Below are 17,273 nucleotides of genomic sequence, written 5' to 3' on the forward strand. Positions count from 1 at the left end.
GTCTGAACCATTAAATCATTGACAGAAAATTGCAGTTCTTTGAAACTGGAGCCTTTATTGGTCCTTCTGAACCACCAAAAAATGTTTTCAAATATCAGTTTCCATGTGTGACTTTCAATTTTGTATCATATTTGATCCATCGGGTCTCAATGCTCAAATATTGCTATTTTTGAACAAACAAAAACATAATCTAACACAAATATGTCTAACAAATAGTTAATTTCCTTTCTAAATGGTCCCAGTTCTTCCTCCTTCCTCATTAATGTCAGTCTTGTAGTGTCACTGGAAAGGCCTCTGGTGAATGAACTCCTCCCCCTGGTGGATTATCTATGTATTACATGTATCTAATTGTATACATCAGGTTTTTTGAGGAAAAAAAATCACACTGATCATGTAGAGGGCTTCAAAACTCATGGATCAAATATGATTCGTTTGGCGTTATAGGGTTAACTATGTTTGTTGTTCTTCTGCTCAGAAGTATTTGTTGCTTTATTGGAACTCCTTTCCAGTTGAGTTAATCATGTCTCTATGAATCTAACAGCCTTCCAGACTTAGTTTTACAGACATGATCAGGTTAAAGGATCCATTTGGAGAGGATGGATACGACTGTTTTACTGCAGGAACTGAGTCATGCATCACTGAACGTGGACCAAAAGGATTTTATAGACAGTAGGGATGTAAACAATTTATCGACTATCAATTAATTGTCGATAAGAATTTGCTCGATTAAATTGTTAATTGTCGGTTAATTGCCTTTTTCCATGGTGGGATTTTGGGAGGAGGGGGACAACATCTCTGCTAAAATGTGGCTCCATCATGTCAGGTAGTGATGCAAAGTCAGAAAGGCCCATTTCTTCTAAACTAATCTCTCTTCAAAGTTCTTATCAACTTTTCCTTAAGGTACTTGTTGACTATCAGTCTCGTGCTGATATTTAGCCTTAGATGGAGCTTACCATTTATTTTATTGAATTTCTCCATCAAATTTCTTTAGTTCTACTCCATAAATGTCATTTACCTGTACTGTATCCAATGGTACAATAAATCAATCATTAAGGAATATGACATGCTTTTTTCATGACATATATAAACAGTAGCTTTTATTCTTATAGACCTTATCGAAAGAGAAATTCAGGTTCTCAGGAAAATCGCCGCTTATCAATTAATCGTTAATTGATCGATAAGGTCAACCAACTAATGATTAATGGCTTAATCGATAATTTGCATCCCTAATAAACAGAATTATGTATTTGACTTAGACACACACCTATTTATAAAATAAATCCAAACAGATAGGAGACCAGGACATGTCCTTTTAAACTGTAAAGCTTGACCCTTGGAGCTACATGTCATCATTAGTCTGTTTAGTCCATGGGTCGTCAACCTTTACTGTCTAAACAGCCATTTTAGGACCAACCGAAAAAAACTGCCTTGAGCCAGAAGATGTCCTTATATGTTTCACCTCAAAGTGGTGACTGTTTTAGAAGCTCTTTAGGATTAGTTCAAACAAAATATGTTGAGAATAAATCAAGGTTTTGGTGCATTTACAGAAATACAAAGACATTACAGAAGTACACCAAATCTGTACTGACATATGAAGGCTGTGTTTGTAAAGGAGTAAACAGATGAAAACCTTCAGTGTCATAAAAAACAGTCTACTTCTACTCCTACTAATACTTCTATTTCTTGATTCATCTGGAGTGTAGGCTACATTTTTACAACTGCCTAACATCAGAATGACTTTATGGTTGTCGCAATAATAGCAAAGTGTATAAATAAATAAGCGAGCAAGCAAGCAAGCATTCTTCATTTCCCTATGTTTTTTAACACAACCACATGGAGCCACTTGAAAAGGGCCCAAGACCCAAATGTAGCCCTGGAGCCCCAGGTTGCCCACCCCTGCTCTAGTCAAATTCCAAACAATTTCTTATTTGTCACTGGATTAGGTTGAAATTTGTACCGAGTCTATATTTGTATGAATGGTTGCAGCTGAAATTAAATTCATTTGTGTTTACCGTTTTATTTTTATTGCTGCACGGAAGTTCAGTCACCACTGTTTAATTGTACATATGTATAATGATAATAAAGGTTTAAAACATTATATTTACTGGACATTAAGCTCAGAGGCCATATACAGTCGCAGAAAAAATATCAGACCACCCCTTGTTTTCTTCAGTTTCTTGTTCATTTTAATGCCTGGTCCAACTAAAGGTACATTTGTTTGGACAAATATAATGACAACAACAAAAATAGCTCATAGTAGTTTAATTTCAGAGCTGATATCTATCCATTTAACATGTTTTCTTGATAATAACCAAAATCACTTCAGTTCTTCCATCAATATCTATGGCATTGTACTGACAAAAACAGTGCTTTTAGACATTCCATGTTTTCTTTTCTGTCTGTTTTAGTCACATGACACACACAGGAGTTAGTACTGGATTGCAGAACCATTGTTTTTGATGACTTTTGATGGTCTAATAATTTGTCTCGCGATTGTATTCCATATCTTGCAGCTCACCCATCCAATTAAAAAGTTATTTGGCCTGTGGAGCAGATTTCAGCTGAAATACATGGAGCAGTGATACAGCAATAATATAATTAATACAAATTATTTTTTTGAATTAGTTTTCAACTCAAAATGATTTTTAAAAAATGCAATTAGTGAGGATTAGACACTAATTATTAAATCCAGCTCAAAATTTAATAACTTCACTGTTTCACATTCAGACCTAAAAGAATATTTGAAGTAGAGCTTCAGGAGTTTTGTGCACTTAATAGTGATTTTCACACAAAATCCTTCAAGAAAATCCATGACATGAAGAGGTAGGTTGAGCCTAGTTGGTATGGACATGGTAGTTTTAATTTAGTTTAGTTTATTAGTTTATTGTATCGTGGACAATCCCAATTAATTAACTGTATCAATAACAGTAAAAAGGGGCAGCTTTAGCCAACATGGCTAGTTTCCTGCTGTAGTCCCCGGCCTGATGACAATAGGCACCCTAAAAAAAACAATATATGACAGCACATGAATTAAAAAGAGAGTTAAGACAGCTAAGAGACAAGATAAATCAATAAAGATAAAAAAGATTTAAAAAAAACAGTGAAGCATCAGTCCAATCATACATGTAATCCAAACATATAGAAGCAGCACATATGATCTAATCACACACAATACATGAGCGCAGAATCACAGACAGGGATGTAAACAGACGTCACATATGGACAGACTTGAAGAAGAAGTTGGATACAGTTTGTCACAACATCACATCATCTTTACGGCTTTAAAAGGGGATCCTGACCAGAGGATAAGAGCTGGAAAAAAGTGGAGGATGACATTACTTGAGAGAGGAAGTGGAGCAGAAGGTGAATGTAGGATTAACAACTTTACATTAACCCCCCCCATACACACACACACATACAGAGCATGGACATATGGTATGTCTCTGCAAAGAACAGCACATACGCTAACACAATCAAGGCAATTAGTTAAATGAGGTTTCGCTTCTGCCAGAATTGACCTTTGTAATTCTGTCTGAGAGCGTCCGTAAACACTGTAGTAAGATGAAGGCAGACATGATGACAAAAACTAAAACCCTCATTAAAGACGGTTCAGTGTAAGACTATCAGCAAAACTAAGTCATTTATTTCCCAGTTGACTGAAATAACATGACAACCTGACAGGGGTTATAAAAAGGTCTGCACTGTAAACACAAGAGAGTTCAGCGCCACAGATGACTAATGGACTAATGCATGTACCTGGAGGTCTTTTACGTACTAGTACACTGCAGTAGTAAAAGTAATGACAATACAAGGAGACAGCAGATAGTCAACGTAAACCTTAGTCAGCTCCTCAACTTCAGCATTTTGACAAGACATTTGTAAAAGTGCAGTTTGAACAGCAGTGTCTGCCCATAACCACAGCTGATGTAATGGTTTGTACGTGACTGCAACCAGGTCAGCAAACGCATCATTCTAGATGTACTTTAAAAGAGTGGAACATCAGAAAGGTTATTATGTCTGAGATTTGTCCTTTTCTGCCTTTTTTTTTTTTTTTTGCCTTAATTTTATCCTGTACCTTCCATATCTATTATCGCTGTGGCAACAATCGTCAGTATTCTAAAGGATAGGGATATTTAACTCTATGTAGGGATGCACAATTTTGGAAAAAACTGATGTGATTTTTTTTTAACCCTGCGATATGATATGAAAAAATACTCAGGAGGATATAATAGCTGTGTGGTGCTGGCGTAAACGTCCAAACAAATTAGTTGTCTTTCCTCTTGTGTGTCAGTATCATCCTTCCTATAGCTGAAATAATTCCAGATAACTGACGTTGCTTTTCTTTTTGGCACCAAGTCTTCATTTACAGTGATTTTCTGTTGTTCGTTGCTCATTTTTCAATGTTGTTACCGGTGACTCACTCCAAACTGATTAGGAACGTTTGTGATTGGTGGATCGCTGTGTGCAGTGTGTGTCAGGTATGCTCGAAATTAGATGATTGTATATGGAACAATGGATATGATGTTTTTTGTCTGTTGTACAAAGTAATTACTACTACTAAAAAAGAAAACACATTAAGTTCATTTGCCTCCTTCATTGCAGGACCTGTGATATGACTAAAGCGCACACATACATCGCAATGTCGATGCTCAAACGATATGTTGTGCAGCTCTAACTCTATGTTTATAACCTTATGTTAAAGGTTCCAGAAGGGTCATAAACATGTAAGTCTTCATATATACATACATTAGGGATCCTTTTATTAGAGATATCATAATATGAAATAATAATCCTCTCTTTTACCTTTTTTCCTACAGTTATGTCAGCAGCCCTGATACAAGTCAGATCTGAAATCTAAATAGAATTTAATGTTGACATATACACACACACTTCATGTAGGGATGCTCAAAGACACTATGGTAGAGGTTCTGTACAGGTGGGTACAGGTTTCATCACTGGTCTGCTTTGTTTGTCGTTGATATTTGGCTCATGTTGGACCTTTTGGTGGTTGAAGTTTTCATGTTGCTTGTCCTGGTTTTGTGTCCCACTGCTGTCTGGACAGTTTTGGTGACACTGGTGATGAACTGGTCCTCAGGACGCTTCTTTAGCCTCTTGCCCCTGTTCGCCAAAGGCGACTCCAGGGCTATTTCATACCAGTGTTTAGTCATGAACCACTTCTCTGTGTTTCATTCTATTGTGATTGAGCAAAATCAAAACATCAGTGGTTCATGAAGGAACAGTCTCTTTGCTCTGTAAAATAGCATGTGTAAGGGATGATGTACAGGGTGTATTTCACAGTGATGACCACTTCACCTTACACACAACTCAATAATTTGACAAAGAATATTGATGGATGAATGCAATCTTCTACTATATTCTGTTGTACATTTAGCATAGCACCACCAAACACCATCATTAACCATTTAGAGCAGGGGTGTCAAACTCATATTCTTCCGGGGTCCACATTCAGCCCAAGTTGATCTGAAGTGGGCCGGACCAGTAAAATAATAGCATGATGGCCAATAAATAATGACAACTCCAAATTGTTTTAGTGCAAAAAATAATGTTCAATTATGCCAATATTTACATTTCCAAACCATCCAAACAAAAAGGATGTGAATAACCTGAAAAAAACGTAATTTGTTAAGAAATATAAGTATAATTTTATCAATATTGTGCCTCGACTTATCATTTATACATATGCACAAAACATTTAGTAACAGGCAGAAAATTGTTAAAATTGCACTTCATCTCTGCATTTCTTCATTTTGTTCAAGTTATTCACATGTTATTGCTAAAGGATAGTTTGTTAATGTAAACATTTTCATAATTTAAAGTTTTTTGCACTAAATCAAAGAAAAAAAATTGGTGCTGTCATTATTTATAGGTTATTATGATATTATTTTTGAGTTTGATGCCCTAACTTGCACTTTGCAAATTCATCCCACGGGCCAGATTGGAACCTTTGGTGGGCCAGTTTTGGCCCCCGGGCCACATGTTTGACATCCCTGATTTAGAGTCACAAATTGAACATAACTGCATTATGATACAACCAAATATATTACAATATAAAACTGTAGTGTTGATGACTAGCTAGCTTGTTGGCTAGCTTACCAAGATAAGTACCACGAAACATTAATCACATTAATGTTATTTTCAAACGTAGTAGCTAGCAGCTAACATCGTACTTCTGACACAGCCACTGCATCATGTTCCAGTTCATACAGACGTGTACAGTGACCTGATGACTGGACTCTGTGGCGCATGGAAACACAGTCCCGTAGAACAGAAGTTTACTGAGGTGAACGAACTCCATTGCGGCGCTAACACCAGTCCAGATCTGGCACCAGGTTTGCGTTGGTGGATGAGGGGTGTATGAGTATGTGCCACATGACAAATTGTCGTTCTCCTGAATTTTCCTCCTAAGTCTGTTGATTTTTCCCTCTTCTCAGCAGATTGTGAGCTTTGTGTGTCTGGTGCTAACACCTGTCCACTAACAGCGTAGCATCACCTCAGCCCAAGAAAACACACACAACCTGAACCTGAAAACTTTGGTTAAGCTCTGTGCTGGTTTTTCCTGCTTCATCTGCCCCCTTCTCTTTTTTCCTCCCTCCCTCCCTCCTTCCTTCCTTCCTTCCTTCTCTCTCTCCTGACCTGCTGTCTTTCCCTCCTGTGTGCACGACGGCTGCTTCCTTCCTGCCTTCTTTCCTTCCTTCCGTTGCTCCTTCCCTTTCTGTCCTGTCTTGTCTCGGTTTGTCCATTCGCGTGGCGTGTGCGCTTAGCCTTTGAAAGCACCCTGTTCACCCCCACGCCTCAGGAGTTCGGCAGGACGTCCTCCAACCCCGTATCGCCGTCCACGCCCACTTACCCAGCTCCTGGGACGCCGTCGCCCTCTTCCACCACGCCCCCCACCCCACCCCTCAGACACTCAGCGTCACGGTTCGCCACCTCTCTTGGTTCTGCCTTCCACCCGGTCCTGCCTCACTACGCCACGGTCCCCAGGCGACAGCAAGCCTTCCCTCAAGCCCCGCCTCCCGCTCCAGCTCCAGCCCCCACCCCTCCTGCTCCGCCCAAATCTGTGGTGTGGTCCGCGTGCAATTTTACTCCTCTTCCCCCATCACCCCCTGTCATGATAAGCAGTCCACCGGGGAAGGCTGCAGGCCCCAGGCCCCTCATCCCCATCGCAGCTCCGTCCCCTCTGACCCAGAAGCCTCCATCACCGTCCCCAAACGGTCCGCCTATGTTCCCCGCACCTTCGCCTGTGACCATCCCTCACAGCCACACCCCTATTGGCATCGCCTGCCCCACCCCGCCTCCCCCTCCCACTCCGCCCCCATTGCCCTACCCCATGGCCCCCTTCCCGTCTTCCTCGTCCGTCTCGTCTCCCCCCTCCTCATCCCAGGCTCCTGGTGTGCCCTCTCCCTCCACAGCGCCCCCTGCTGCTGCCGCCGCCGCTGCCGCCACCTCCGCCTCTGCTGACCACCTCTCCCTCCCTGTGGGCCTGGGCCTGTCGGGGGCGGGGGAAGCAGACACAGCCGCAGGCCCAGAGCCCCACCCACCTAATGGGGGCTCTTCCTCTCAGCCCCAGGGTAAGACCTCCAGTCCGGACTCTTCTGTCTTTCACTGCCTCTCTCCCCTCTGTCTATTACTGCTTCTCACTCACATACTAACTGGGTGGGTGGGTTTGGGGGGGATTGAACGGTCAGATCGATTACTTTCTATTGAACACAAAGTGAGTCCATAATGAGCCTGATCTCAGGGGGGGGTCTTTTAACTTGTGGAAAGAGCAGGTCCAGGTTCTCCTTGTCAACTTGGCTGCAGTTTCTGACATTAAACCAGTTGCTTTGGTAACTAATGCAGGAGCTGCTGTTCTGTCAGTGTTTCCATAAACTCTGTGTACGTCCATATGCTTGCTGCTTTAAGATCTGGCTGGCTGACGTTGTTCGCTGTTGGATGTGAAACATGTCTGGTCTCTGAGCATGCCCCGTCTGTCTTTTAGTTTTTTTCACTACTGGTCCTCAGTCAATCCATACAGCTTTTCATCTTTTGGTGACAGAAGAAATTTCCATGGTAGCCTCATTTTAAACAATATAAATGCATTTATTAGCATAGCACGGTCATGTTGAACCCACAAACCAGACTTTCAGTGTCAGGGCTTTGTGTAATGTGACAAAGCTAGACCTGACAAAGGCTCTGTCACAAAGTTTGATACCCACCAAAGGCTTGATACTGAAACATTTGAGTCTTTTTACTGGGGTTTAATATCACGTTGCCATGATTATAAGGCAATTTGATTGATTCAAATGACAGTTTTCTATGTGTGCCTTCCAAAGAGCACCTTTAAATAAAGTCATTTTGAGTCCTGGAATCACCCCCACCCAAGTTTCTTTTTATTATTTGTTCCATCACTGTGCAGATTGAATGACGTTGCCTTTTACCATGTGTATGAACCTCATTAGACTGCGTGTATCCTCATCTCTTTCAATCTCATTCTAAGCTCTTATATTTGATCATAGTTGGATTAGTAATGTGACTGTCCTGCTCAAAATTAAGACAGTTCCTAATTCCATTTTATTCGATCAATACATCAAATTTAGGTGTTTCTGGGTTCAGATTTAGACTGTTAAATGAACACTTAAAGGAAGAGAAATGGAGGCTTTTCAACCAATGCAACTTAATCAATTAATCTAATAGTTTTTGGCTCAACCTGTGATGTACAATATGATGTGTTTGTACCAGACCTCATCTATTGATGATTTATTGCATCTCTAAGGTTGTAACAAAGATTGACCTTAAAGTATCCTTTTATTAAATAATTTAAAGTACATCAGTGATCATAACTGACCTGAAGTCAGTCCATTCTTACTTATGACTGTAACTGTGAAAGATCCTCAAATAAAACATCCCACTCACTGTTTATGAACACAGGATGAGTATCCCAGTGACCTCGCTCATCGTCTCTCTTATTAGCTACAGGCTGTGTTCTAATGACCTTTGACCTGACAGATCATCAAAGTGATTGGCTACAAGCGACTGGAATGCAGGTTTTATATTGATCGCAGCTCAGTGTGCTCACATTTCATCACAGCTCATTGATCGTGGATCTGTGTCTATAATGAGCAGTGACACATCTTAGCTTTTCTACTGAAGTACGACAAAATTTCCAGAAAGGAAATTAATGTGACCATCCTTTTAGAACATAAAGTCACATAAAGTTAAATAGTCTTGATCCCTGTACAAATGCTCCCTACATTTCTTTAACTGTCCTGATCACTGTGTAAGTGTGTCATTATGAGTTTATGTATCACTGCAACAAAAAGTATGTTTGTTGATTTAAAGCTTCATGTGGTTGTTCTGTTTATTTGCACATGAACCTACAAAATAGGGTTGGGCAGTACTTAATTACACTAAGCTGTTTTTTTTTTGTTTGTTTGTATGAACTCTAAATGGCATTAACAGTACAGTAGAGTGTCATGTAATGAACAGGAACTGCATGTCCATGTATGAATCTCAGACTTTCTTCTTCTTCTTCTTCTTCTTCTTGCCCAGCCCTGTAAACTCAGTCATTACCACATACTAACGCTGCATGCATATAAACCGACTCTGCTATGACGTATGTGGCATGCTGTCACACTTAATGTGGTGTATCTTATTGTGTTTCATTTTAAAATCCATCACTGCTCTACAGAATCTAACAGCAGCACCGTGACCTGCTAAAATAACCCATAGACAGTGAATAACTGGAGTAAGAATTTGACAGAGGGGTTGAGGTAAGGGGTAGGTATAAGTGAAATCAAATAAATGAATGACTGTAAATACATTTGTGTGTTGTTAGGACCTAGTATAAAACACTGGGGAAAACATAACTTATAGCTGATCTGTGTGACAAAATAGTACAGTTTCCTAAATAGGGGTGTGCACTGGCAAGAATCTGGTGATACGATACAAATCACAATACTAGGCTCACGGTACGATAAATCACGATATATCATGATACTGTTAAAAAGGCCATTTTTTGTTTGTTTCGTTTTTTTATGATTATTTCCTTGAAGAATTGAGTTACACTAGAAATATGCACAAATACTAAACACATTTTTATTTGGTCACAACAGGATCTAATGTTATATCACAAAATGTTCCTGTGTTCAAACTTAAATTATGTTTTACAGACATTACAGTTTAAGATCCTGTTCAAATGTTCAGATTCTATTAGTTCGTACTGTTTAAGATCCTGTTCAAATATTCATATTCTATTAGTTCGTAACTGACATCATAACATTGTTTTTGTGCAATCCCAACAAAGGAACTACCATTATTTAATTAAAAAAGTGTTAAATAAGAATAAATAAAATATAAACAAAAAAGAAAAACAAAAATGAACCTCCTCTATATTTGCATTTGAATAAATACCTAAAATATCAATACAGTACTTTTTAATATCGATATAATATTGTGAAAGGAAATATCACGATATATTGCAGAACCGATATTTCTTACACCCCTGTTCCTAAATAGTTAAACATTAGTAAGGTGGTTTATCCATGATGGCTGAGCACAGACGCTCCAGGATCTACTGCTTTGACCAAATGTTGTCGACCAAATTAATGGTACCTTAAGACTAAATAATAAAAATCAGAAAGAAAGGAAGGACTTTTTGTTTCCCAGTGTAACTTTAAAACTGAATCACATTTTAAAGTAGTTAAAGTTTTGACCATGACCATGTTGTGTTCTACCTCAAAGTTAAATGTTTGTTGGGGTAACCGACCCACAGACGCTGATTATGAATCAGTTTCTTTCCCCAAAAATAACTTTCTTTTCCTTCTTTGTCTTTTCACTCATCCCCCTCCCCCCCGATAGACATCGTACAGACACCAGGGCTGACCACTCCCACCCCTCCCCCACCTCCACCCTTGCCACCCGGCTCCACTGTGACCTCTGCGGCCACCACCCCGGCCGCCACCCCCACTACCCCAGCCGGCCACCCTCCCCCGCCCCCGCCGCCACCCCTGCCTCCTACCCTGACTCCAGGCGGGACTCCCCCTCCTCCACCCGGGCCACCTCCCCCTCCTGGAGCCCCACCCCCTCCCCCAGCACCTCCCCTCCCCGCCAACCTCTTCTCTCCTGCGGAGGACCGCCCTCTCTCGGGCCTGGCCGCCGCCCTCGCTGGAGCCAAGCTGCGCAAAGTGCCAAGGGTGAGTCTATGTAGGGATGCGTTCACACTGCAAAAAACTAAACCTTACCAAGTGTATTTTTCTCATTTCTAGTCTAAATATCTCATCACACTTAAAATAAAACATAATCACCTAAAGACGAACTTTTCAGTTTTCTCTTGTTCCATTGGCAGATTTTTTTTGCTTGAATTAAGCAAAAAAAATCTTGAATTAAGCAAAAAAATCTGCCAATGGAACAAGTAAAAATTATCTTCGTAAGATTTCTTGAAATCAGATTTTCCAGATCTATTGTCTATAAATCAGTTCTTATATCTCACTGAAAAGTTTCTCTTTAGGTAATTCTGTCTTATTTTAAGTGTGATGAGATATTTGGACTAGAAATGAGAAAAATACACTCAGTGGGATTTAAATTTTTTGCAGTGCGCTCAGTCTGTTCATACATCAAACATAATCACATGACACTACTGTCACTGAACATTTCACGCACACACGCCATGTTTACGCATGATCACACACACACACACACACACAGTCACCATCTGTCACGTCTCATATCAGTAGAGGTTTGTATGAAACACTGCAGGTCAACTGGGGTGTATTTCACACAATATGTCACAATCAGCTGACAAAAATATCCAAAAATATCCTACACAACATATGCCCTAAACAAACACCAGGACATCTTTAATTCTCATGTTGTCTTTTTTGACATTATTTGTTTGGATCCCTCAAAGACATATAAACATCTGACTGATTCAAGTGTCCAGTACCTCACATTAGAGACAAATATACAACATATTAGTTACGAGGGCTGCAACTGATGACTTTTTCAAGTCGACAAGTCATCGACTACTGTAATGACTAGTTGACTAGTCAGATTATGAACTGCAAAAAAACAATGACTCTCATTTATATTTACTGGAGCAATAAAATAAATGTTCTTTCCTTTTACAAGAACATTTGGTGCACAACAATAAGAATGTATAAAGTTTATTAAGCAAATATTCAATTCAATACTCAACAAATATTGCAGCAGGAATAAATACTTTTTTCTCTTAAACAAAAGTGCATGACGTCACTAATGATCTGTCCACTACTAAATATGTGCCAACTAGTCGACTAGTCATTGCAACTGTATTTGTTACAATTAATTACAATCATTAGTTGCATTTTTGTTAACATTTAAGTTAAAGCTTAAACATGCGTTTACATACACCTAACATGCAACATATCACAATAATCAACAGATTTCAATTTATTAGACATCACAGTCAATACAAATGTAAAACAGACATCACAACAAATATTAAGATGTAAGAACAGGATCTACGCTGATATGTGTTTGTATATATGAGTATATGAATAATAGTATGTGTATGTATGAATACAAGCAAATGACTCCCCAGTGAAAAACTACAAATCCCATATGCACAGCATCCTAAAAGTACGGTGTTCTGAGGTGTTTCCTGATTTGTATTTTAAGGCTTGATGTGTGTGTTAAAGTTCTGTGTATAGGTGAATAAGACTTGTGTCTCCTCAGAGTGATGATCCAGCTGCAGCTCTGGCAGCGGCCTTGTCAGGCGCTGGGGGGGCCGCGGGGGCCAAAACGGAAACAAGAGGCAACGGCCCTTTGCCTGGAGGAGGGGGGCTCATGGAGGAGATGAGCGCCTTATTGGCACGGAGGTACAGCCACGTCACACATCACACACTCTGTGGTTTGGGTAGTGTTAGAGACCATTAAAATGAGTGGTTTCTTCCTTTCTTTTTTTTTTTTAACAGATTTTTTTTTCTTGCTCCAAAATTTTTTAATGAATTTTTAGATTGTAACAATCATAACTGTACAATTTAATGAACATAATATATTGCAACACAGTTATCAAACCCCACTCTAACAGAGTCCCAACCTTAATGCACCTCATAGTCCAACCAAAATATATAAACTCACACACCCCAAATGAATAAATACATAGATAAAATTAAATAAATAAAAAAAGAAAAAGAAATTAAGAATGAGAAGTTGTTTGTGTCTATCATTTCCAAATAAGGTAAGAGGTTGAATGTGGGGGGATTTCTGTCTTTCTATTTAAGTAGAATGAGCCGACAAACTATTAAAGTTGTGAAGGCAGTGATGTTCTTAAAACCCTTGTTGAGGTGTGTTTTCTGTGGAATACACACTCCAAATATACCGATTTTTTTAAAAATGCGTTCAAGTTTTTCTGGGGCCATTATCAGTCCCTCCAGAAAAACACAATTATGCAATCGCATAATTCAATGCATAATCAAGCAAATAGCACACATTATGCGGGGGTCCGCATTTTTTTAGAAAGGGCACATAATCACTGCAATAATACCATATTTCTGCGCAAAGTACGTGAAATATGCAGAACTCACATGATTTCATAATCCCCGCATTTTTCCGTATAAAGTTTAAAAATATTGTATTGTAACTTGACACAGGTAGTGATGTAATATGTGACGTGCAACAACATCGGCTCCACAGACAGTAAACTAACCACGAACCTCAGAAAAAATCGATGTCAGAGCCACTTCTCTAGTGCGAAACATTGTAAAATGGTTTGTGCTGCAGTGATGATGTTCTCTGAACATAAAGGCTCTAATAGCCTTAAACAGATGGTCTGTTGTGCCTCACTGTGGTGAAGCACTTCTTTTATTTGTGACACTTGTGACTCAGGAATGTTAGAGCCATGTTCGAGCCCTGATTAGAAAATACAGAAGAACTCCAACAGAACCAGCCCTGTGTGGGATGGACTGGATGTTTACTTCTGGATGTTTGCTTATCATAGGATGTAATTAGACATGTTTCATTTAGAAGTAGCCTCGTTAGATCAGGGTGTGGGAGGGGAATCTTTTTTTTTTTTTTTTTTATTAAAACACATGTTTTTCCAGTTCCCACATATTTTCACAACTTTGCACATTTTTTTGCAGATTCGCTCAATTTCACCACATAAAACCACATAAAAACCCCACATATTCCATCACATAATCTAGGATTTTTGCCCACATTTTTCTGGTGACATTATCATCATACTTAGTCTGTTTTAAAAAAAGCTGTGTCTCTTTCTGACCCATCATCACTGTTTCACAGGAGAAGGATTGCAGAGAAGGGCTCATCACCTGAACCTGACCAGAGATCAGTAAGTGTCTTGCCTTTCGTCTGTTGTATCATTCACTTGTTTTGCCTCTGCTCCTCAATCACATAAAAGCCTCTCTGTGGGATCGTCCACGTCTCCTGTCCTGCTACGCTACATTCCTGTCTTTAATCACTCATCTGTCCCTCACTGATAGTATGCTCTGACTTTTTGGATTCCATCAACTACATTCCAGTCTGTTATCACTGCTTTCAGAATTTCCTGTATGTTACATATTGTGGTAGATTGTGGCCAGGCTTTTACGAACTTTTATTCTTATTTTATTCTGTTCCCAGGTTAGGCTTATGTATATTTGATAGAATAGAACAGAACAGAAGAGAATAGAAGAGAATAGAAGAGGCTTTACTGTCATTACACTAGTTGTGAAACAAAATTGCAGGTGGTCTCTGCCAACGACAGTGCACTTACATCTAAATAAGATACAGACATATATTGGAAAAATATAAGATATGAAGTAGTGTGCAGTCGAAGTATGTGCAAATTAGAGATGTACTGTTTGAAAGGGTAGAATTTTTAAAAATATAAAAGTAGTATAAAAATGTAACAGTGTAAACATACATGTATCATCATGATCATATTCAGTGTCCTGTTTGTGATTTCCTCCTCTTAGACATGAAATGTATTTACTCCTCATGAATATTTTTAGTACTGCATCAGAATCAGGTGGTACTCGTCACTTCTACATTTACTGTACCCTGACACAGAACTGTTGTGTTTTTCACTAAGTCTGTTTTTGTCTCTACATGTAAATCTGAACTAACTGATGAACTGCATCATGACTCTTCCTATTGAAAATCATCTCTGTCTGATTATCACAGAAGTTACATGCTGTGACCTCACCATTGTAACAGTTTTGACCTTTGCACCCTGTTTGTCTGATCAACAGGACGAGGGCGAGATAAACACAACCCCTAAAGTGTCAGCCTGTAGCACACCAGGTGAGTGTCAGAGCAAACCTGCAGAAGGAAAACAACCACAGCTGTGAAAATGCATCTTTTCAACAGGGTTTGGACGACAATCCAAGTTAACATTGATCCATTTTCACTGAGTATTTGATATTGTGTTATTGCATGAGAAGCATCACTCACATTTGTGTTTCTGTGTTTTTTCCTCCAGACATGCCCAGGAAGCCATGGGAAAGAACAAACACCATGAATGGTAGCAAATCTCCAGTAATCGGAAGGTACTGTGCTCTACCTGTCTGTTTGAAAACACATTTTTTTCATTATTTGGTGTAATTTTCAGTTGGAATAGATTCATTCACCACATTGTTTACTTTTTTTTTTGCCTTTCATGTCACGCACCGATGTACATAATTTTCTTAGTGTAAAGACCCAAAAGAGCATATTAAAGCATTAGCATCAGCTAGCTTTAGCATGATGCACTGCCGGCTAACATCACTAAAGCTTGTGTCGCATTCATGTGCACACTGGATGTTCATCAGACACCCAGTTTACTGACGGACTTTGGGAAACACAGACGTACTGTGGTGTCTGTGGGAGGACAATGAGCAGAGGAGTGGAGCAGCACATTCATGTCCAGTTTAGCTGATTTCTGCTCAGTTAGCTGTTAGCTGCTGTTCTCAGATGTCGTCAAAATGTATTATTGGGTCAGTTTTAAAACAGAAACCTTTAAGACTAGGTTGCACCAACTAAAATTAATTAACCCATAAAGACCCAAACATGCACTGGTGACCAAAACCATCTACTGATCTAAACTGTTTAATACCTGTTGATCCACTAATCCTATCAATACATGTAAATAATTGGTGTAAAATACAGTTTGTCGTCTTTTCACGGTCATCAGATATGACCCATTTGGACGTTCAGAGGCTTCGTAGTTACCGTGGAAACACAGTCATCTTCTACAACATTGATTCACCAGTAAAACTCATGGAGTTGGATCAGTGACAGTGGATGGACACACTGGGTTTATGTTCAGTTAATGATATCTTCACTGAAAAAGTCTCTTTTTCTTCAGTTTTCATTGATATTAATGTAATATCCCTCAACTTTAATCTGAGCTTTTATGAACATCTACACGATCAGTGAATGAAATATAGAAAAATACCAGATTTCACTGAAAAAAAAAAAAACAAAATACAGATGTTAATAGTATAATAAATGGTGATAAATCACTCAAGAAAGGTTAAATACAGAGAAAAAAATCATTCGGAAATTGCCACAAAAGTAGCACTGGGTCTTCATGGGTTAATGTTACTTCTAAGCAGAATTTCACAGGCCTTGGTTTAAAATGAGTAAATCCTAATTTAAAATGTGAGTTATGCACAGTTAAAACTAATCCACATTTAGTAGATGAATCCAAGTTTATTGTTTTTACCTAAAATGAATTAATATGCATAGTCTTAGTTGTTGTTGTTGTTGTTGTTGTTGTTGTTGTTGTTTACAAGCTGAGTAAAACGGTAGCCTGTTAGCCCTGCTCATCATGGCAGTAAAGCTGTAATCTGTTTTCACCTCCTTTGACAAAAACCTGATGGAGAATAAGTATAAAAGTTGTGTGAGACTTTAACTTTCAGTTGCTCTGTATTCCTTATAAGAAATATGGTCACATATTAGCGGATTTAAAATTTAAAAAAAAAGCCCTTTAACATCTTTGTGTGAAGTTAAACCTGGATTTCATTTTATGATGCAACAGAATAAATTTAACCTAGGTTTAGCATGAAAGTTCTTCATATTATCATAGTTCTGAAGTTTTCTGTAACCTTCTCACACTTTGAATTAATCCTTACAGAATCAACCAATTCCTAACTTAAATTTTTCCCACTTTATGAAAAAAAGGGAGATTGAGATTTTGTGTTCCTTCTCAGGATATCACATAAGAAGTAAAATAAAATGAACTAATCTTCCCTAAAAGTAGGAGTTATGTCCTGTGAACAAATGTGAAGCTGAATGTGTTTTTCTGGTCAGATCCA

General features: G+C 38.9%; 1 protein-coding gene across 1 annotated transcript in view; it reads left to right on the plus strand.

Moving 5' to 3' along the window:
• Positions 1–17,273, plus strand: part of enah (ENAH actin regulator) — a 175,063-nt gene that overhangs the window by 141,397 nt on the left and 16,393 nt on the right. Inside the window, exons 6-11 of the mRNA XM_030128560.1 lie at positions 6,783–7,589; positions 10,858–11,192; positions 12,712–12,854; positions 14,278–14,326; positions 15,228–15,279; positions 15,458–15,524. Coding sequence (XP_029984420.1) covers positions 6,783–7,589; positions 10,858–11,192; positions 12,712–12,854; positions 14,278–14,326; positions 15,228–15,279; positions 15,458–15,524 — 1,453 coding nt within the window. The remainder of the gene's footprint in view (positions 1–6,782; positions 7,590–10,857; positions 11,193–12,711; positions 12,855–14,277; positions 14,327–15,227; positions 15,280–15,457; positions 15,525–17,273) is intronic.

Source organism: Sphaeramia orbicularis, chromosome 24 (assembly GCF_902148855.1).
Source record: "Sphaeramia orbicularis chromosome 24, fSphaOr1.1, whole genome shotgun sequence".
NCBI lineage: Eukaryota > Metazoa > Chordata > Actinopteri > Kurtiformes > Apogonidae > Sphaeramia > Sphaeramia orbicularis.